General features: G+C 47.8%; 1 protein-coding gene across 1 annotated transcript in view; it reads right to left on the reverse strand.

The window, feature by feature from the left end:
* Positions 1–24,036, reverse strand: part of DOLPP1 (dolichyldiphosphatase 1) — a 73,197-nt gene that overhangs the window by 41,907 nt on the left and 7,254 nt on the right. Inside the window, exons 2-4 of the mRNA XM_063936484.1 lie at positions 9,107–9,207; positions 8,930–9,014; positions 8,710–8,809 (exon numbers count right to left, since the gene is read on the reverse strand). Coding sequence (XP_063792554.1) covers positions 8,710–8,809; positions 8,930–9,014; positions 9,107–9,207 — 286 coding nt within the window. The remainder of the gene's footprint in view (positions 1–8,709; positions 8,810–8,929; positions 9,015–9,106; positions 9,208–24,036) is intronic.

Consider the following 24,036-nt stretch of genomic DNA (forward strand, 5'->3'; position numbering starts at 1 on the left):
GTGTAGAGAAAAATTTGGTCTCCCCGTCTGCCACCACTCGAAGCCTAGAGGGAAACAACATTGCATATTGTAGATTAAGTTCTCTGAGGCGCCTCTTAATTGGGATAAATTGTGCACGGTCTTTTTGCACTTCCAGTGCAAAGCCTGGAAATGTGGAGATTTTGGAACCGTTTCACATTAAGGGGCCTTTAGTGCGCACCAAGGACAACACAGCATCCCGGTCTCGGTAATGAAGAAACTTTGCAATGAGTGTGCGTGGTGGTGCACCTGGATAAAGAGGTCTGAAGGGAATCCTGTGGGCCCGTTCAACGGTGAAGGAGGGGGTAAAGGAATCAGCACCAAAAGATTTGGTCAACCAGGTCTCGAGGAATTTCTCCGGGTCAGTCCCCTCCTCTTTCTCCGGTAACCCCACAAAGCGAATATTATTTCTCCCGAGCCTCCCCTGCTTATCCAGCATCTTGCCTTTAAGGTCAGATAACTGACCATCCATGGAAGTGATACGAGAAGCCATCGGTGAGATTTCATCCTCTAAAGTGGAAGTACGGTTCTCAACCTCACCTACCCTTTCCCTGACTTTCTGGATATCGTGATGTATTAGAGTCAAGTCTGCTTGAACCGGACTAATCTTGTTAGAAAGACGGGACTCACTAGCCGCCAGCGCCTCCAGCACTTTTTGTAAAACATCAGCAGCAGCCTCGGTTGAAGAGGAAGATTGGTTAGGGGAGTCCTCTTCCCCGTCGCTGCATTCTTCCCTGGAGTACGTTGAAATTGAGCAAGCCTAGCTGCCGCAGATTTGTGGTGGGTGTGCACCATACTGTAAATATAAGTTCAGTAATATCAGAAAAGCAAGGTAGGGATAAGCACTGATGAAAGCCGGTTTGGTATTGTAACAGCGCAGCCCTGCAAACAGAACGGGCACTATATGAGGCGAGCAATAAAAGAGCTGATGGTTGAGGCGCAGGCTGTGCCTGTGGGATAGGAAACAGTAATATGGCCAGGTGAGGCTGTATGCAGCTATAGAGATGGCTCCAGCAGCGGAGCGGATGTAGGAGAGGAGAGGCGAGTATAGGTAAGATGGCCGCCCGTCACCTCCGGCACCTCTGTGAAGGGGAGCTAAGACCTGGAGGCTCACCCGTTTTGGATCGCTCAGGCAGTCAGCGGTTCAGGCTGTGGTGATGTCCGGCGGCTCTCAGCAGCAAAGCCCCACCGTACGGGAGGTGGCCGCGGTAAGCGTCTTGGCAGCGCACCAGCGGGAGGGAGACAGGACGGAGTGGCAGCAGCCGCTGCAAGTCACTCACACGTCCGGGCAGCGGTGGGAGCCGGCGGTGCACTGCGAGGCAGGTCCACGTCTTCAGAAGCGGTCGCAGCGAGAGTCACAGGAGCCCAGCAGTGTCCAGGGGAGACAACAGGTAGGATTCAGGGATCGGTGCAGACGGGCTTCAGGGCCGGGAGTTAGGCGCCATTGTAGAGCAGACTTCCATGGGGCACTCAAAAGCCGGAGAACCCTGCAGCGGACCCAGGCAGCATGCACCTTCCCCCAACAAACAGGCAAGTTTGGGCTCGGGGAAGGGGGGGGGGGGGGGGGGACCTCAGGATATGTATAAGGGATTAGTGAAGTGGAGAGCGCCCAGCAAGAGCTGCTACTCCATGTTCCACTTAGCCACGACCCCCCCCCCCCCAACCAAACCTACTTTTAAGTGCAATAGAGATTTTGCAGAATACTAATCATTTCAAACAGCCTTTTTCACAGTATTGAGGTGAGAAAGCTTTGAAGTTTACTCTAATGCGAACAAGTTACCTTCATGCAGTGGAGGCAGACATTGCTGGCTAAAACCACACATAAACGTCAGCTATTCCTTGTGACTTCCTGCCGATTCATCGCACAAAGCCGATACGGCCACGGCGTACAGTGGATTATAAATATGTCAGTGTGATTCTCTGTGCTCCACATTTCTAATGCATTAAAAAGGTCAGGCGTCTGCTTAGAATTGCACTGTGATACGCTATCCCGGCAGTCGAGATGCCAACGGTCACATGACCAACCGTGGCATTCAGACTTTCAGAATGCCGACAGAGGACAAGGTAACTCGTTTGTTTTTCAAAAATTGTGTATTCAGGTTTCAATAAAAATTTGTAAAAAAAAAAAAAAAAATAAGATTTTACTTACCGATAAATCTATTTCTCGTAGTCCGTAGTGGATGCTGGGGACTCCGTCAGGACCATGGGGATTAGCGGATCCGCAGGAGACAGGGCACAAAAATAAAGCTTTAGGATCAGGTGGTGTGCACTGGCTCCTCCCCCTATGACCCTCCTCCAAGCCTCAGTTAGGATACTGTGCCCGGACGAGCGTACACAATAAGGAAGGATTTTGAATCCCGGGTAAGACTCATACCAGCCACACCAATCACACCGTACAACTTGTGATCTGAACCCAGTTAACAGTATGACAAACGTAGGAGCCTCTGAACAGACGGCTCACAACAATAACAACCCGATTTTTTTGTAACAATAACTATGTACAAGTATTGCAGACAATCCGCACTTGGGATGGGCGCCCAGCATCCACTACGGACTACGAGAAATAGATTTATCGGTAAGTAAAATCTTATTTTCTCTGACGTCCTAGTGGATGCTGGGGACTCCGTCAGGACCATGGGGATTATACCAAAGCTCCCAAACGGGCGGGAGAGTGCGGATGACTCTGCAGCACCGAATGAGAGAACTCCAGGTCCTCTTTAGCCAGGGTATCAAATTTGTAGAATTTTACAAACGTGTTCTCCCCCGACCACGTAGCTGCTCGGCAGAGTTGTAATGCCGAGACCCCTCGGGCAGCCGCCCAGGATGAGCCCACCTTCCTTGTGGAATGGGCCTTGACAGATTTAGGCTGTGGCAGGCCTGCCACAGAATGTGCAAGTTGAATTGTGCTACAAATCCAACGAGCAATCGTCTGCTTAGAAGCAGGAGCACCCAGCTTGTTGGGTGCATACAGTATAAACAGCGAGTCAGATTTTCTGACTCCAGCCGTCCTTGAAATATATATTTTCAATGCCCTGACAACGTCCAGCAACTTGGAATCCTCCAAATCGCTAGTAGCCGCAGGCACCACAATAGGCTGGTTCAGGTGAAACACTGACACCACCTTAGGCAGAAACTGAGGACGCGTCCGCAGTTCTGCCCTGTCCGAATGGAAAATCAGATATGGGCTTTTATACGATAAAGCCGCCAATTCTGACACTCTCCTGGCTGAAGCCAGGGCCAGTAGCATGGTTACTTTCCATGTAAGATATTTCAAATCCACCGATTTGAGTGGCTCAAACCAATGGGATTTGAGAAAATCCAAAACTACATTAAGGTCCCACGGAGCCACTGGGGGCCCAACCGGGGGCTGTATATGTAGTACTCCTTTTACAAAAGTCTGGACTTCAGGAACTGAAGCCAATTCTTTCTGGAAGAAAATCGACAGGGCCGAAATTTGAACCTTAATGGACCCCAATTTGAGGCCCATAGACAATCCTGTTTGCAGGAAATGTAGGAATCGACCCAATTGAAATTCCTCCGTGGGGGCCTTCCTGGCCTCACACCACGCAACATATTTTCTCCAAATGCGGTGATAATGTTGTGCAGTCACCTCCTTCCTGGCTTTTACCAGTGTAGGAATGACCTCTTCCGGAATGCCTTTTTCCCTTAGAATTCGGCGTTCAACCGCCATGCCGTCAAACGCAGCCGCGGTAAGTCTTGGAATAGACACGGTCCCTGCTGAAGCAGGTCCCGTCTTAGAGGTAGAGGCCACGGATCTTCCGTGAGCATCTCCTGAAGTTCCGGGTACCAAGTTCTTCTTGGCCAATCCGGAGCCACGAGTATCGTTCTTACTCCCCTTTGCCGTATAATTCTCAGTACTTTTGGTATGAGAGGCAGAGGAGGAAATACATACCACTGACTGGAACACCCACGGTGTTACCAGAGCGTCCACAGCTATTGCCTGAGGGTCTCTTGACCTGGCGCAATACCTGTCCAGTTTTTTGTTGAGGCGAGACGCCATCATATCCACCTTTGGTTTTTCCCAACGGTTCACAATCATGTGGAAGACTTCTGGATGAAGTCCCCACTCTCCCGGGTGGAGGTCGTGCCTGCTGAGGAAGTCTGCTTCCCAGTTGTCCACTCCCGGAATGAACACTGCTGACAGTGCTATCACATGATTTTTCGCCCAGCGAAGAATCCTTGCAGTTTTTGCCATTGCCCTCCTGCTTCTTGTGCCGCCCTGTCTGTTTACGTGGGCGACTGCCGTGATGTTGTCCCACTGGATCAATACCGGCTGACCTTGAAGCAGAGGTCTTGCTAAGCTTAGAACATTGTAAATTGCCCTTAGCTCCAGTATATTTATGTGGAGAGAAGTCTCCAGACTTGATCACACTCCCTGGAAATTTTTTCCCTGTGTGACTGCTCCCCAGCCTCTCAGGCTGGCATCCGTGGTCACCAGGACCCAGTCCTGAATGCCGAATCTGCGGCCCTTTAGTAGATGAGCACTCTGCAGCCACCGCAGAAGAAACACCCTTGTCCTTGGAGACAGGGTTATCCGCTGATGCATCTGAAGATGCGATCCGGACCATTTTTCCAGCAGATCCCACTGAAAAGTTCTTGCGTGAAATCTGCCGAATGGAATCGCTTCGTAAGAAGCCACCATTTTTCCCAGGACCCTTGTGCAATGATGCACTGACACTTTTCCTGGTTTTAGGAGGTTCCTGACTAGCTCGGATAACTCCCTGGCTTTCTTCTCCGGGAGAAATACCTTTTTTTTGGACTGTGTCCAGAATCATCCCTAGGAACAGCAGACGTGTCGTCGGAAACAGCTGCGGTTTTGGAATATTTAGAATCCACCCGTGCTGTCGTAGAACTACTTGAGATAGTGCTACTCCGACCTCCAACTGTTCTCTGGACCTTGCCCTTATCAGGAGATCGTCCATTTTCTTTGAAGAAGGAATCATCATTTCGGCCATTACCTTGGTAAGGACCCGGGGTGCCGTGGACAATCCAACCGGCAGCGTCTGAAACTGATAGTGACAGTTCTGTACCACGAACCTGAGGTACCCTTGGTGAGAAGGGCAAATTTGGACATGGAGGTAAGCATCCCTGATGTCCCGGGACACCATATAGTCCCCTTCTTCCTGGTTCGCTATCACTGCTCTGAGTGACTCCATCTTGATTTGAACCTTTGTATGTAAGTGTTCAAATATTTCAGATTTAGAATAGGTCTCACCGAGCCGTCTGGCTTCAGTACCACAATATAGTGTGGAATAATACCCCTTTCCTTGTTGTAGGAGGGGTACTTTGATTATCACCTGCTGGGAATACAGCTTGTGAATTGTTTCCACTACTGCCTCCCTGTCGGAGGGAGACGTTGGTAAAGCAGACTTCAGGAACCTGCGAGGGGGAGACGTCTCGAATCTCCAATCTGTACCCCTGGGATACTACTTGTAGGATCCAGGGGTCCACTTGCGAGTGAGCCCACTGCGTGCTGAAACTCTTGAGATGACCCCCCACCGCACCCGAGTCCGCTTGTACGGCCCCAGCGTCATGCTGAGGACTTGGCAGAAGCGGTGGAGGGCTTCTGTTCCTGGGAATGGGCTGCCTGCTGCAGTCTTCTTCCCTTTCCTCTATCCCATGGCAGATATGACTGGCCTTTTGCCCGCTTGCCCTTATGGGGACGAAAGGACTGAGGCTGAAAAGACGTTGTCTTTTTCTCCTTTATACGGCAATACTTCCATGTGCCGTTTGGAATCTGCATCACCTGACCACTGTCGTGTCCATAAACAACTTCTGGCAGATATGGACATCGCACTTACTCTTGATGCCAGAGTGCAAATATCCCTCTGTGCATCTCGCATATATAGAAATGCATCCTTTAAATGCTCTATAGTCAATAAAATACTGTCCCTGTCAAGGGTATCAATATTTTCAGTCAGGGAATCCGACCAAGCCACCCCAGCGCTGCACATCCAGGCTGAGGCGATCGCTGGTCGCAGTATAACACCAGTATGTGTGTATATACTTTTTAGGATATTTTCCAGCCTTCTATCAGCTGGCTCCTTGAGGGCGGCCCTATCTGGAGACGGTACCGCCACTTGTTTTGATAAGCGTGTGAGCGCCTTATCCACCCTAAGGGGTGTTTCCCAACGCGCCCTAACTTCTGGCGGGAAAGGGTATACCGCCAATAATTTTCTATCGGGGGAAACCCACGCATCATCACACACTTCATTTAATTTATCTGATTCAGGAAAAACTACAGGTAGTTTTTTCACACTCCACATAATACCCTTTTTTGTGGTACTTGTAGTATCAGAAATATGTAACACCTCCTTCATTGCCCTTAACAAGTAACGTGTGGCCCTAAAGGAAAATACGTTTGTTTCTTCACCGTCGACACTGGAGTCAGTGTCCGTGTCTGTGTGTGTCGACCGACTGAGGTAAAAGGACGTTTTAACGCCCCTGACGGTGTTTGAGACGCCTGGACAGGTACTAATTGGTTTGCCGGCCGTCTCATGTCGTCAACCGACCTTGCAGCGTGTTGACATTATCACGTAATTCCTTAAATAAGCCATCCATTCCGGTGTCGACTCCCTAGAGAGTGACATCACCATTACAGGCAATTGCTCCGCCTCCTCACCAACATCGTCCTCATACATGTCGACACACACGTACCGACACACAGCACACACACAGGGAATGCTCTGATAGAGGACAGGACCCCACTAGCCCTTTGGAGAGACAGAGGGAGAGTTTGCCAGCACACACCAAAACGCTATAATTATACAGGGACAACCTTTATATAAGTGTTTTTCCCTTATAGCATCTTAATATATATAATCATATCGCCAAATAAGTGCCCCCCCTCTCTGTTTTAACCCTGTTTCTGTAGTGCAGTGCAGGGGAGAGCCTGGGAGCCTTCCCACCAGCATTTCTGTGAGGGAAAATGGCGCTGTGTGCTGAGGAGAATAGGCCCCGCCCCCTTTTCGGCGGGCTTCTTCTCCCGTTTTTCTGAGACCTGGCAGGGGTTAAATACATCCATATAGCCCCAGGGGCTATATGTGATGTATCCTTTAGCCAGTATAGGTATTTCATTGCTGCCCAGGGCGCCCCCCGCAGCGCCCTGCACCTTCCGTGACCGCTGGTGTGAAGTGTGTGACAACAATGGCGCACAGCTGCAGTGCTGTGCGCTACCTCATGAAGACTGAAAAGTCTTCTGCCGCCGGTTTCTGGACCTCTTCACTTTTCGGCATCTGCAAGGGGGTCGGCGGCGCGGCTCCGGGACCGGACTCCATGGCCTGTGTTCGATCCCTCTGGAGCTAATGGTGTCCAGTAGCCTAAGAAGCCAATCCATCCTGCACGCAGGTGAGTTCACTTCTTCTCCCCTAAGTCCCTCGTAGCAGTGAGCCTGTTGCCAGCAGGACTCACTGTAAAATAAAAAACCTAAAAACTTTTTCTAAGCAGCTCTTTAGGAGAGCCACCTAGATTGCACCCTGCTCGGACGGGCACAAAAACCTAACTGAGGCTTGGAGGAGGGTCATAGGGGGAGGAGCCAGTGCACACCACCTGATCCTAAAGCTTTATTTTTGTGCCCTGTCTCCTGCGGAGCCGCTAATCCCCATGGTCCTGACGGAGTCCCCAGCATCCACTAGGACGTCAGAGAAAAAGAAAATATGCCCATGCCCAGTACAGTGAAATGTATATTCTAGTCTGTGAAGTTATACCACTGTACAAGCTTTAAGCAAACTAAGGGATAAATACATCAGCACTTGGAAAGTGATAAAATTGAGAGAGAGAAAGCACCAGCCAATCAGCTCCTAGCTGTCATTTTTTAAACACAGCCTGCAGCATGGCAGTTAGGAAATGACTGGCTGGTACTTTATCTCCATCCAATTTATCAATGTCCAAGCGATGGCGCACTTAGCCCTGTATATTTTGGACCTTTCTGCTCCTAGGAACCTCATACGCCACAATTAATGATGTCACTCATACACTTTGCCTTTATGCCAGGCCCCCAAGCTATTATATTGCTAGAGGATTATTACAACTTAACTAGACGGGGGAGATAAAGGTAAGTGTACTGAACGGTTAGGCCTGCTAGCAGACTTACAAGCACCATCGCAGACGCTATGTATATAACAAGAATATATTGCTCACATTTGGTTTAAACATATGCAGAACAAAATATTAATATTTGTATTCCCTTTAAAGGGCATTTTACTCCTTAAAATAAAGGGAACAGCTCACTTTCATACAGTAAGGTTAGAACTCCCCTTCCACCCTATGAACACTTCACTGTGGGTTCTCGCAGCTTCTGGAAGCATCCGAGTGCTGGGGGAGGGAGGGGACTACACAGTTATCTGCCGACAACACTCAGAGGTTTGCAGAACTGATCATTAGTCACTGGAACCCTGCTGCACTGTGCCGAAGAAGTGCGATTAATGGGAGTGGTGTAAAATATATAGAAACAACAGGCAAAAACAAAATGAAAGCAAAAATTAAGGCAGAAATCATCTTAAATATTTTTCTTTCCCATAGAGATCGCTGCAGACAATATAAATCAGTAGCGTAAACCAAATAGTTGGAAGTAGACCGTGAATGACTGCAATGCTGCCAGAACAGGGAGTGTGGGTCTCTTGCTCAAATTTTAGCACGTCTACATACTACGCTACTAATAATACAGCTCACCTTAAGTATAGGAACAGGAATGAGTACACGGAGAAGAACCACATGAACTGTGAATGACTGGAAGGTAACCCATATTCTGTGGTGACTGTTGTGTGTGTACCTGTAAAAAGGATATAAAACAAAAACATGGATCAAGCTTAGAACACAGAGACAAGCTGGGTACACATGCGCTGGAGGGGAGCAAGCTGGCAAACGGACATACGCCTGGCTCCCACCTTACCTTCACAGGGTCGAGGCTCCCTCACTATATTCTTTATTAACCAGTTTAGTCCTTCATTCATTACCAAACCCCCAAGGAAGGAGATCTGAAATGGAAAAGAGCAGTGAGAGAAAAGTCATCTGGAATGAAAAAGGTCCGAACAATAGTTTAAAAATAAAGATGCAGTAAGAATCGAACCGTGTGAAGTTCTCTCTTGAATATAATTAATGTCACAAAACTGATGAGAATGAAGATTGGTCCAAGGCTGAGGTAGGCCAAGAGCTGCCCGTAAACGTCCCCTGAAACAAGAACAGCACACAATTAGACAACCAGAACTTACTGATTCACCGCAATGGAATGAAAAGCCGAATAGTACAACTTTTATATGACCTTGTCCTCCTATCAAAAACAGACTGTCATCAGTAAATGTTGTAATTTCCCTGGAGAACAGCCCCACACAGAGACTGCACAAAATGTTGTAATTTCCCTGGAGAACAGCCCCACACAGAGACCACACAGTAGGTGCTAATACAGGTTGAGTATCCCTTATCCAAAATGCTTGGGACCAGAGGTATTTTGGATATGGGATTTTTCCGTATTTTGGAATAACTGCATACCGTAATCAGATATCATGGTGATGGGTCCTAGGTCTAAGCACAGAATGCATTTATGTTTTATATACACCTTATACACACAGCCTGAAGGTCATTTTAACCAATATTTTTTATAACTTTGTGCATTAAACAAAGTGTGTCTACATTCACACAATTCATTTATGTTTCATATACACCTTATACACACAGCCTGAAGGTCATTTAATACAATATTTTTAATAACTCTGTGTATTAAACAAAGTTTGTGTACATTGAGCAATCAAAAAACAAAGGTTTCACTATCTCACTCTCACTCAAAAAAAGTCCGTATTTCGGAATATTCCGTATTTTGGAATATTTGGATATGGGATACTCAACATGTAGTCACTGAGAATTCATACTGTAAGTGTTCTTGTTACGCAGCCCATTCTGTTCACTGAACCAATCTTCTTTAGGTCACAGTTCATTTAATATTTCTGAGACCTAATGGCATCAGACTCCCTAAAGGGCCCCATACACTAGAGCGATAATGCCCGATTTCATCCGATTTTGGGCATTCGGCCCGATATACATTTTGGAGGCGTTTCCGATCCGATGCGCATTCCCGTGAGCATCGGATCGGATCCTCCAGATTGAATGTGCTGCACATTCAATCAGGTCCGACCCCGCAGGTGTGGCTGGGATCACCCAAGATACATTGTATGCGATCCTGCCCCCTGGGAGGCTGCCGGGGGTGATCGCCCGCGACATGTCCGTCTGACATGTTGCGGTAGTGTATGGGGCCCTTAAGAGATCCTCCTCCTTGCTGCTAGATTAGATAGTTCACCATTAGATGTATCAGCCTCTATTTACAAAGTGCCAATATATTATGCAACATCAAGAGGATAATGTTACAAATACACGACATAGGGTGCAATTCAGTGCAATGTTGTAAAGCATCAGGAACGAGTGTCCTCAAGGACCTCCAACAGTCCATGTTTTCCAGATCACCTAGCAGGTGCAGCATTCATTACTCGACACTTTTAAAAAGATCCACAGGTGGAGCCAATTATCTCACTTGAAATTCTGTGAGGAGACCTGTAAAACGTGAACCGTTAGGGGTCCTTGAGGACAGACTTTAGGAACCACTGCTGTAAGAGCAGGGTCCTGCACCCTATTGTTCCCCACCTGCACTATCCCCATCTCCAGTGCGCCCCCAGTCCTAGTCAGAGAATCAAACAGTTTCTGTCCACCATTCCCAGGTCACCGGGTGTTACGGGTCATTATCTGTCAATCATTTTAAAGGTGGTGCCATGTAAAAAAAAAAAAAAATACATGCATACATACATACATAAAATATATATATATATATATATATATATATATATATATATATATATATATATATATACACACATACATAAAAATATATATATATATATATATATATATATATATATATATATATATATATATATATATTTATTAGTGGTGGGCAACGATTAAAATTTCTAATCGCGATTAAGCACAGGATTTTCTCAGATTAATCGCATTGTTATGCGCAAGATTCAATAATGAATTCAAAAGTAGTGTATTGCGCACATTTAGAGAGCGAGAGAGAAAAAAAGAGAGATACACATACATACACATACATACATACATACATACATACAGCATGTAAGTATTCTATTGTGCAAAACTGGATCAGGCTGTGTAGTGCATGGCTGGGAGCACAGGCTGTATAGTGCATGGCTAGGAGCACAGGCTGTATAGTGCATGAATAATAAGAATTTACTTACCGATAATTCTATTTCTCGGAGTCCGTAGTGGATGCTGGGGTTCCTGAAAGGACCATGGGGAATAGCGGCTCCGCAGGAGACAGGGCACAAAAGTAAAGCTTTTACAGGTCAGGTGGTGTGTACTGGCTCCTCCCCCTATGACCCTCCTCCAGACTCCAGTTAGGTACTGTGCCCGGACGAGCGTACACAATAAGGGAGGATTTTGAATCCCGGGTAAGACTCATACCAGCCACACCAATCACACCGTACAACTTGTGATCTAAACCCAGTTAACAGTATGATAACAGAGGAGCCTCTGAAAGATGGCTTCCTAAACAATAACCCGAATTAGTTAACAATAACTATGTACAAGTATTGCAGATAATCCGCACTTGGGATGGGCGCCCAGCATCCACTACGGACTCCGAGAAATAGAATTATCGGTAAGTAAATTCTTATTTTCTCTATCGTCCTAAGTGGATGCTGGGGTTCCTGAAAGGACCATGGGGATTATACCAAAGCTCCCAAACGGGCGGGAGAGTGCGGATGACTCTGCAGCACCGAATGAGAGAACTCCAGGTCCTCCTTTGCCAGGGTATCAAATTTGTAAAAATTTACAAACGTGTTCTCCCCTGACCACGTAGCTGCTCGGCAGAGTTGTAATGCCGAGACCCCTCGGGCAGGCGCCCAAGATGAGCCCACCTTCCTTGCGGAATGGGCCTTAACAGATTTAGGCTGTGGCAGGCCTGCCACAGAATGTACAAGTTGAATTTTGTTACAAATCCAACGAGCAATCGACTGCTTAGAAGCAGGTGCACCCAACTTGTTGGGTGCATACAGTATAAACAGCGAGTCAGATTTTCTGACTCCAGCCGTCCTTTAAATGTATATTTTTAAGGCTCTGACAACGTCCAACAACTTGGAGTCCTTCAAGTCATCTGTAGCCGCAGGCACTACAATAGGCTGGTTCAGGTGAAACGCTGATACCACCTTAGGGAGAAAATGCGGACGCGTCCGCCGCTCTGCCCTATGTCGAATGGAAAATTAAATAAGGGCTTTTATAAAACAAAGCCGCCAGTTCAGATACTCTCCCGGCCGAAGCCAGGGCCAGTAACATAGTCACTTTCCATGTGAGATATTTCAAATCCACATTCTTTAGTGGTTCAAACCAATTGGATTTGAGGAAATCTAAAACTACATTTAGATCCCACGGTGCCACCTTAGGCACCACAGGAGGCTGTATATGCAGTACTCCTTTGATAAAAATCTGGACCTCAGGGACTGAGGCCAATTCTTTTTGGAAGAATATTGATATGGCCGAAATTTGAACCTTAATAGATCCCAATTTGAGACCCATAGACAATCCTGATTGCAGGAAATGTAGGAAAACGACCCAGTTGAAATTCCTCCATCGGAGCACTCCGCTGCTCGCACCACGCAACATATTTTCGCCAAATACGGCGATAATGCTTCGCGGTGACTTCCTTCCTTGCCTTTATCAAGGTAGGAATGACTTCTTCCGGAATGCCTTTTCCTTTTAGGATCTGGCATTCAAACGCCATGCCGTCAAACGCAGCCGCGGTAAGTCTTGAAAAAGACAAGGACCCTGCTGAAGCAGGTCCCTTCTCAGAAGTAGAGGCCACGGATCGTCCGTGACCATCTCTTGAAGTTCCGGGTACCAAGTCCTTCTTGGCCAATCCGGAGCCACTAGTCTTACTCCTCTTTGCCGTATAATCCTCAATACCTTTGGTATGAGAGGCAGAGGAGGAAACACATATACCGACTGGTACACCCAAGGTGTTACCAGCGCGTCCACAGCTATTGCCTGCGGATCTCTTGACCTGGCGCAATATCTGTCCAGTGTTTTGTTGAGGCGAGACGCCATCATGTCCACCATTGGTTTTACCCAACGGTTTAATAGCATGTGGAAAACTTCTGGATGAAGTCCCCACTCTCCCGGGTGAAGGTCGTGTCTGCTGAGGAAGTCTGCTTCCCAGTTGTCCACGCCCGGGATGAATACTGCTGACAGTGCTATCACGTGATTCTCCGCCCAGCGAAGGATCCTGGCAGCTTCTGCCATTGCCCTCCTGCTTCTTGTGCCGCCCTGTCTGTTTACATGGGCGACTGCCGTGATGTTGTCCGACTGGATCAACACCGGTCTTCCTTGAAGCAGAGGTTCCGCCTGGCTTAGAGCATTGTAGATTGCTCTTAGTTCCAGAATGCTTATGTGAAGAGACTTTTTCAGGCTCGACCACACTCCCTGGAAATTTCTTCCCTGTGTGACTGCTCCCCAGCCTCTCAGGCTGGCATCCGTGGTCACCAGGATCCAATCCTGCATGCCGAATCTGCGGCCCTCCAATAGATGAGCCTCCTGCAACCACCACAGAAGGGATACCCTTGTCCTCGGCGACAGGGTTATCCGCAGGTGCATCTGTAGATGCGACCCTGACCATTTGTCCAACAGATCCCTTTGCATGGAATCTGCCGAAAGGGATTGCTTCGTAAGAAGCTACCATTTTTTTTTTTTTTTTTTCCCAGGACTCTTGTGCATTGATGTACAGACACCTTTCCTGGTTTTAGGAGGTTCCTGACCAGGTCAGATAACTCCTTGGCTTTTTCTTCGGGAAGAAAAACCTTTTTCTGAACTGTGTCCAGAATCATCCCCAGGAACAGCAGACGAGTTGTCGGCATTAATTGGGATTTTGGAATATTCAGAATCCATCCGTGCTGCTTTAGCACCTCTTGAGATAGTGCTAAACCCATCTCTAGCTGTTCTCTGGACCTTGCCCTTATTAGGAGATCGTCCAAGTATGGGATAATTAATACGCCTTTTCTTCGAAGAAGAAATATTATCTCGGCCATTACCTTTGTAAAGACCCGAGGTGCCGTGGACAAACCAAACGGCAGCGTCTGAAACTGATAGTGACAGTTTTGTACAACGAACCTGAGGTACCCCTGGTGTGAGGGGTAATTGGAACGTGGAGATACGCATCCTTGATGTCCAAGGATACCATAAAGTCCCCTTCTTCCAGGTTCGCTATCACTGCTCTGAGTGACTCCATCTTGAACTTGAACTTCTTTATGTACAGGTTCAAGGACTTCAGATTTAGAATAGGCCTTACCGAGCCATCCGGCTTCGGTACCACAAAAAGAGTGGAATAATACCCCTTCCCTTGTTGTAGAAGAGGTACCTTGACTATCACCTGCTGAGAATACAGCTTGTGAATGGCTTCCAAAACCGTCTCCCTTTCTGAGGGGGACGTTGGTAAAGCAGACTTCAGGAAACGGCGAGGTGGCTCTGTCTCTAATTTCAACCTGTACCCCTGAGATATTATCTGCAGGATCCAGGGATTTACCTGCGAGTGAGCCCACTGCGCGCTGTAATTCTTGAGACGACCGCCTACCGCCCCCGAGTCCGCTTGCGAAGCCCCAGCGTCATGCTGAGGCTTTTGTAGAAGCCGGGGAGGGCTTCTGTTCCTGGGAAGGAGCTGCCTGTTGCTGTCTCTTCCCTCGTCCTCTGCCTCGTGGCAGATATGAATAGCCCTTTGCTCTCTTATTTTTAAAGGAACGAAAGGGCTGCGGTTGAAAGGTCGGTGCCTTTTTCTGTTGGGGAGTGACTTGAGGTAGAAAGGTGGATTTCCCAGCCGTAGCCGTGGCCACCAAATCCGATAGACCGACCCCAAATAACTCCTCTACGCATCGCCTGTCCACTGTCGTGTCCATAAAGCTCTTCTGGCCGAAATGGACATAGCACTTACCCGTGATGCCAGTGTGCAGATATCTCCCTGTGCATCACGCATATAAAGAAATGCATCCTTTATTTGTTCTAACGACAGTAAAATATTGTCCCTGTCCAGGGTATCAATATTTTCGATCAGGGACTCTGACCAAACTACCCCAGCACTGCACATCCAGGCAGTCGCAATAGCTGGTCGTAGTATAACACCTGCATGTGTGTATATACCTTTTTGGATATTTTCCATCCTCCTATCTGATGGATCTTTAAGTGCGGCCGTCTCAGGAGAGGTTAACGCCACTTGTTTTGATAAGCGTGTTAGCGCTTTGTCCACCCTAGGAGGTGTTTCCCAGCGCTCCCTAACCTCTGGCGGGAAAGGGTATAAAGCCAATAACTTCTTTGAAATTAGCAGTTTTTTATCGGGGCACCCCACGCTTCATCACACACGTCATTTAATTCTTCTGATTCGGTAAAAACTATAGGTAGTTTTTTCACACCCCACATAATACCCTGTTTAGTGGTACCTGTAGTATCAGCTAAATGTAACATCTCCTTTATTGCCAAAATCATATAACGTGTGGCCCTACTGGAAAATACGGTTGATTCGTCACCTTCACCACCGGAATCAGTGCCTGTGTCTGGGTCTGTGTCGACCGACTGAGGCAAGGGGCGTTTTACAGCCCCTGACGGTGTTTGAGGCGCCTGGACAGGCACTAATTGAGTGTCCGGCCGCCTCATGTCGGCAAACGACTGCTTAAGCGAGTTGACGCTATCCCGTAATTCCACAAATAAAGGCATCCATTCTGGTGTCGACCCCCTAGGAGGTGACATCCTCATATTTGGCAATTGCTCCGCCTCCACACCAATAACGTCCTCATACATGTCGACACACACGTACCGACACACAGCAGACACACAGGGAATGCTCTATACGAAGACAGGACCCACTAGCCCTTTGGGGAGACAGAGGGAGAGTCTGCCAGCACACACCAAAAAGCGCTATATATGACAGGGATAGCCTTATGATTAAGTGCTCCCTTATAGCTGCTTTTATATTAATATATATTGCCATTTATTTTGCCCCCCCTCTCTGTTATACCCTGTTTCTGTAGTGCAGTGCAGGGGAGAGACCTGGGAGCCTTCCTGACCAGCGGAGCTGTGACAGAAAATGGCGCCGTGTGCTGAGGAGATAGGCCCCGCCCCTTTTTCGGCGGGCTCGTCTCCCGCTATTTAGTACATTTAGGCAGGGGTAAATATCTCCATATAGCCTCTGGGGCTATATGTGAGGTATTTTTAGCCTTTTTAAAGGTTTTCATTTGCCTCCCAGGGCGCCCCCCTCCCAGCGCCCTGCACCCTCAGTGACTGCCGTGTGAAGTGTGCTGAGAGGAAAATGGCGCACAGCTGCAGTGCTGTGCGCTACCTTAAGAAGACTGCAGGAGTCTTCAGCCGCCGATTCTGGACCTCTTCTTGCTTCAGCATCTGTGAGGGGGCCGGCGGCGTGGCTCCGGTGACCATCCAGGCTGTACCTGTGATCGTCCCTCTGGAGCTTCATGTCCAGTAGCCAAGAAGCCAATCCATCCTGCACGCAGGTGAGTTCACTTCTTCTCCCCTCTGTCCCTCGTTGCAGTGATCCTGTTGCCAGCAGGAATCACTGTAAAATAAAAAACCTAAGCTAAACTCTCTAAGCAGCTCTTTATGAGAGCCACCTAGAATTGCACCCTTCTCGGCCGGGCACAAAAATCTAACTGGAGTCTGGAGGAGGGTCATAGGGGGAGGAGCCAGTACACACCACCTGACCTGTAAAAGCTTTACTTTTGTGCCCTGTCTCCTGCGGAGCCGCTATTCCCCATGGTCCTTTCAGGAACCCCAGCATCCACTTAGGACGATAGAGAAAGGGGAGCACAGGCTGTGTAGTGCATGAATAGGGGAGCACAGGCTGTGTAGTGCATGAACAGGGGAGCACAGGCTGTGTAGTGCATGAACAGGGGAGCACAGGCTGTGTGGTGCATGAACAGGGGAGCACAGGCTGTGTGGTGCATGAACAGGGGAGCACAGGCTGTGTGGTGCATGAACAGGGGAGCACAGGCTGTGTGGTGCATGAACAGGGGAGCACAGGCTGTGTGGTGCATGAACAGGGGAGCACAGGCTGTGTGGTGCATGAACAGGGGAGCACAGGCTGTGTGGTGCATGAATAGGGGAGCACAGGCTGTGTAGTGCATGAATAGGGGCGCACAGGCTGTGTAGTGCATGAATAGGGGCGCACAGGCTGTGTAGTGCATGAATAGGGGAGCACAGGCTGTGTAGTGCATGAATAGGGGAGCACAGGCTGTGTAGTGCATGAATAGGGGAGCACAGGCTGTGTAGTGCATGAATAGGGGAGCACAGGCTGTGTAGTGCATGAATAGGGGAGCACAGGCTGTGTAGTGCATGAATAGGGGAGCACAGGCTGTGTAGTGCATGTATAGGGGAGCACAGGCTGTGTAGTGCATGTATAGGGGAGCACAGGCTGTGTAGTGCATGAATAGGGGAGCACAGGCTGTGTAGTGCATGAATAGGGGAGCACAGGCTGTGTAGTGCATGAATAGGGGAGCACAGGCTGTGTAGTGCATGAATAGGGGAGCACAGGCTGTGTAGTGCATGAATAGGGGAGCACAGGCTGTGTAGTGCATGAATAGGGGAGCACAGGCTGTGTAGTGCATGAATAGGGGAGCACAGGCTGTGTAGTGCATGAATAGGGGAGCACAGGCTGTGTAGTGCATGAATAGGGGAGCACAGGCTGTGTAGTGCATGAATAGGGGAGCACAGGCTGTGTAGTGCATGAATAGGGGAGCACAGGCTGTGTAGTGCATGAATAGGGGAGCACAGGCTGTGTAGTGCATGAATAGGGGAGCACAGGCTGTGTAGTGCATGAATAGGGGAGCACAGGCTGTGTAGTGCATGAATAGGGAGCACAGGTTGAGTACTGCATGGCTGGGAAGCACTGGCTGTGTAGCGCATGGCTGGGGAGCACAGGATATATACATACAGTGTATATGACTGGAGCATGGAGGAGCTGCCAGGACAGAGCATGTGATTATTGCTGTCCTACCCCTGGGAGCACAGCTGCCTTCTAATTGGCAGCGACAGAGGAGGGGGCGGAGATTCACGTCTTCCTGGTGACAGATTTGGATCATACTTGCAAGGTGGAGCAAGGACAGTCTCCCCATCCACCCAGTGCCGCACCAGTTCCTGCTGCTGCCCAGGCCGCTGTCATTATTGCATGTGGCTGCTGAGCAGGCTAATGGAGAAAATTATGGTGATGGGCGGGGCTTGTAGAGAGGGCGAGGCTACCGATCAGTGTGCTCCGTGTTGTGGAGGCAGTGACATGAGCGTTACTGCCACTGAAAGAAGGGGAGTGGGCGGGACATCAGTGTCACTGCAGGGCGATGGAGAGGAGCTGCATGTCTTCCCCGATGGCCGCCAAGCGTTAAAATAATTGTCGGCGTTAATTAGTTAACGCGATATTAACGTGTTAACTTGCCCAGCCCTAATATTATATATATATATATATATATATATATATATATATATTTTTTTTTTTTTTTTTTTTTATAATAATAATAATAATAATAATAATAATAATAATAATAATAATAATAGCTTTAGCTGGTGGTGATGATGGCAGCGTGGCTACTGTAAGAGATAAGTATTATCAGGCAATAATATTGAACCACCTTCCACTCCCTCCTCTTGAGAAGGATTTTGCTCTTGTGCTGCATGGGACTCCTGCCATTATCTGCCAGCTCAGAGTAGCTCTGTGTCTGGTATTTTTCTTTGCTATTAATCAGTCCCAAGAGTTACGCAGCCAAAGCTCTTGGCATGTACTGTGGATGCCTAATATTACGATTGTAGACATTGAAACAAGAACACCATAACAAAGGTCAACCCATCTCCTTCATCCTGCATCATAAGTCCCAAAGCAGTGGCCAGGGCAATATAACCACGGTCACAGTAACTCTGTACATGTAAAAAGGGACTATTGTGTTTGTAGTACAGAGGAAGAACCTTATGAAAAATTAAGTCACTGAGGTTTGCTGAGCCATTATCATGAAATATTCAAGGAAACCACAGAGCAAAGAAATCCATATGAAAACTGCGGAGAAACGCTGTACTACCGGGGATGAGACAGAGACCTGGGCAAACAGCAGACAAAGGGTCCTCTCCAAATCAGCCATTATAATGTACCTATACTATTATTTGGATAGGACATAATTAACAGCTCAAGCAAAGAGCTCTACCAATAACCCCCAAAATATAAATAGCCATGATGGTAATATGGATTACGCTGTGTTGCCCTATCTACTGCAACTCCGTTATAAAGAACAGTATAAAGTCTAGGCGTCATTAGAGGCAGCTGCGGCTCCTACTATGTAATTACACCTGGTCCTGGTGATCTCAGAGGCAGCGGAGGGGTTTGGTATATAGGTTTGACGTCAGCAATCATTAGGATGACACGGATGTCATATCAACACAGTTTATGTAGTCATTCCGCCTCTAACGCTAACCACAGGCCTCATGGAATGTCGACATAGTGACTGCAGGCATCTAAATCATTCTGACACCACAAACCCTCTCCCTGTGTAGGGATCCACCAATCCACAACTTCACCAAAGCCAACAGCAAGTTTAGGGCGGATGTAGACTTGGACACTCACATTTTACCCCAAAAACAGACGCAAACAAGAAAATTCTATGTAAACGTGTGTGTCCAGCTCTGAAAGGGTGCATGTGCCAGTTCTACCCCAGGAGAAAATAGAGGTATATACAAGGAGATATGACAAGTCAATGTTAAAGTTACATTATAAAACGGAGTACTTATGTCCTACATATGACTGCCTCTGCTTAAACACTTATTCATAAATACTAACGTCACATTAACCATGTAAGATACAATTAAGTGCAGCTGCAAATACAAAAGCACTAATTACGTTCAATTAAATACTAGCATCCGTTTTCTGCTTTATACAAAATTCTAATGGGAATTCCCGCTTTTGTGCTGTGGAGTAATTGCAAGTATCAAGTAAATAATGCAAACAGTATTAATTGTGCGGCTGCTGCACTCTATCAGTGGGAGGGATCAAGAGGCAGTCAGCCAATCAGAAGCCGCTACCAAAAGTCATTATCAGGTTACAAGCACGCAAGATGTATGCCTCCTGACAGGCACCCCTGTCACCCCTATAGCACACAGCTTAGGCCATGGGTCTGCAAGCTGCGGCTCTCCAGCTGCTGTGGACCTACACATCCCAGCATGCCCTGCCTCCGTTTTAGCATGCCTTAAAAGCAAAACTGTGGCATGGCATGCTGGGATGTGTAGTTCCACAGGACCTGGAGAGCAGCAGGTTGCAGACCCATGGCCTAGACACTAGGCTCACACACCAACTCCCGCCCCCCCACCTATTACAACTCTCTAAAATAGATAAAATAATGAACCTGCATTAAGGTTCAATGGGAGAATCGCAGGTTTTTGTTTGTACTGTACTGTTTGTACTGTAAATCCAGAGCAAGTGATTACAATGAAATAAGGACTATACAGATTGGTCCATGTTTATCTTGGCCTTTAATAGGATTGAGACTGGGCGTATTAGAACACGTGTCATGTTCCGCAATGTGGAGCTTACCGGTCCCACAAGCCGGGAATATCAGTTGTGGGACCGGTAAGCTCCACATTGCGGTACATGACACATACCAAGTTGTTCTAATATGGACACCACTTTATCCATCAGCATTTCATTAGCACTATCTATATAAAAAGCACCTAAGCATAATTCAATACATCACCATGTACGTGGATTAATCATTCGTGGACATTTTTTTTTTTTTTTTTTACATTTTTTAGTGTGATTTTTTTTTAAGAAGTCATGGCACAGTATAATAAAAAATAAGATTTTAAACCTACCGCTAAATCTTTTTCTCCTAGTTCGTAGAGGATGCTGGGGACTCCTTAAGGACCATGGGGAATAGACGGGCTCCACAGGAGATATGGGCACTATAAAGAACTTTAGAATGGGTGTGCACTGGCTCATCCCTCTATGCCCCTCCTCCAGACCTCAGTTAGAGAAACTGTGCCCAGAGGAGATGGACAATATGAGGAAAGGATTTTGTAAATCTAAGGGCAAGATTCTTACCAGCCCACACCATCCACACCGTACAACCTGGAACATACGCAACCAGTTAACAGTATGAACAAAACAGTATCAGCTAAAGACTGATCTCAACTATAACATAACCCTTATGTAAGCAATAACTATATACAAGCCTTGCAGATTTTGTCCGCACTGGGACGGGCGCCCAGCATCCTCTACGAACTAGGAGAAAAAGATTTACCGGTAGGTTTAAAATCTTATTTTCTCTTACGTCCTAGAGGATGCTGGGGACTCCGTAAGGACCATGGGGTTTATACCAAAGCTCCAGAGCAGGCGGGAGAGTGCGGACGACTCTGCAGCACCGGCTGAGCAAACGCAAGGTCCTCATAACCCAGGGTATCAAACTTATAGAACTTTGCAAAAGTGTTTGAACCTGACCAGGTAGCAGCTCGGCAAAGTTGTAATGCCAAGACGCCTCGGGCAGCCGCCCAAGAATAGGCCACCTTCCTAGTGGAATGGGCCTTTGCCGAAATTGTTAATGGCAATCCTGCTGTAGAATGAGCCTGCTGAATCGTGTTACAGATCCAGCGAGCAATAGTCTGCTTCGAAGCAGGAGCGCCAACTTTGTTGGCTGCATACAGGACAAACAGTGTTTCTGTTTTCCTAACTCGAGCCGTCCTGGCTACATAGATTTTTAAGGCCCTGACTACATCCAGGGACCTGGAATCCTCCAAGTCACTCGTAGCCACAGGCACCACAATAGGTTGGTTCATATGAAATGAAGAAACCACCTTAGGCAAAAATTGAGGACGAGTCCTCAACTCTGCTCTATCCACAGGGGAGGTCAAATAGGGGCTCTTGTGAGACAAGGCCGCCAATTCGGACACCCGCCTTGCAGATGCCAAGGTCAACAACATGACCACTTTCCAAGTGAGAAATTTCAATTCAACCTTTTGAAGAGGTTCAAACCAGTGAGACTTCAGGAACCGTAACACCACCTTAAGGTCCCAAGGTGCCACTGGGGGCACAAAAGGAGGCTGGATGTGCAGCACTCCCTTTACAATAGTCTGGACTTCTTGGAGAGAAGCCAATTCCTTCTGAAAGAAAATAGACAGGGCCGAAATCTGTACCTTAATGGAGCCTAATTTTAGGCCCATATCCACTACGGTCTGTAGAAAGTGGAGAAAACGGCCCAGATGGAAATCTTCCGTAGGAGCATTCTTGGCTTCACACCAAGAAACATACTTCCTCCAGATACGGTGATAATGTTTTGCCGTCACTTCCTTCATCAGAGTAGGGATTACTTCCTCCGGAATTCCTTTCCCAGCTAGGATTCGGCATTCAACCGCCATGTCGTCAAACGTAACCGCAGTAAGTCTTGGAATACGCAGGGCCCCTGTTGTAACAGGTCCTCCCTGAGAGGAAGAGGCCAGGGATCCCCTGTGAGCATCTCCTGAAGATCTGAATACCAGGCCCTTCGAGGCCAATCTGAAGCAATGAGTATAGTTTACTCTTTTTTGTCGTATGATTCTCAATATTTTTGAGATGAGAGGAAGAGGGGGGAACACATAGACCGACTGAAACACCCAAGGAGTCACCAGGGCGTCCACTGCTACTGCCTGAGGGTCCCTTGACCTGGCACAATACCTCCGAAGCTTTTTGTTGAGGCATGACGCCATCATGTCTATGTGAGGAATTCCCCAAAGACTTGTTATCTCTGCAAAAACTTCTTGATGAAGTCCACACTCTCCTGGATGGAGATCGTATCTGCTGCGGAAGTAGTCTGCTTCCCAGTTGTCCACTCTCGGAATGAAGACCGCTGACAGAGTGATTTTCCGCCCAGCAAAGAATCCTGGTGGCTTCCGCCATTGCCACTCTGCTCCTTCTCCCGCCTTGGCGGTTTACATGAGCCACGGCTGTGACGTTGTCTGATTGAATCAGAACCGGTAGGTCGCGAAGAAGATCCTCCGCTTGTCGTAGGCCGTTCTACATGGCCCTTAATTCCAGTACATTGATGTGTAGACAAGCCTCCTGGCTTGACCATAGCCCCTGAAAATGTCTTCCTTGTGCGACTGCTCCCCATCCTCGGAGGCTCGCGTCCGTGGTCACCAGAACCCAGTCCTGAATGCCGAACCTGCGACCCTCTAGAAGGTAAGCACTTTGCAGCCACCACAGGAGACACACCCTGGCCCGGGGGACAGGCTTATAATCTGATGTATTAGTAGATGGGACCCGGACCACTTGTCCAGGAGGTCCCACTGAAACGTCCTTGCATGAAACCTGCCGTAGGGGATGGCCTCGTAGGCTGCCACCATTTTCCCCAGAACACGAGTGCATTAATGAACAGACACTCTTTTTGGTTTTAGCAAGTCTCTGACCATGTTCTGGAGGTCCTGGGCTTTTTCCATCGGGAGAAAAACCCTCTTCTGCTCCATGTCCAGAATCATGCCTAGGAACGACAGTCGAATCGTTGGAATCAATTGTTACTTTGGCAGATTGAGAATCCAACCGTGTTGTTGTAGCACTCTCAGGGAGAGCGACACGCTCTTCTGTAATTGATCTCTTGATCTGGCTTTTAATCAGGAGATCGTCCAAGTATGGGATAATTGTGACTCCCTGCCTGCACAGGAGCACCATCATCTCCGCCATCACCTTGGTGAAAATCCTCGGGGCCGTGGAAAGCCCAAAACGGCAACGTCTGAAACTGGTAATGACAATCCTGTACAGCGAATCTCAGGTACGCCTGATGAGGAGGATATATGGGGACATGAAGGTATGCATCCTTTATGTCGAGTGACACCATAAAATCCCGTCCTTCCAGACTGGAGATCACAGCCCGGAGCGATTCCATCTTGAATTTGAACTTTTTCAAGTACAGGTTTAGGGATTTTAGATTTAAAATGGGTCTGACCGAACCATCC

Source organism: Pseudophryne corroboree, chromosome 8 (assembly GCF_028390025.1).
Source record: "Pseudophryne corroboree isolate aPseCor3 chromosome 8, aPseCor3.hap2, whole genome shotgun sequence".
NCBI lineage: Eukaryota > Metazoa > Chordata > Amphibia > Anura > Myobatrachidae > Pseudophryne > Pseudophryne corroboree.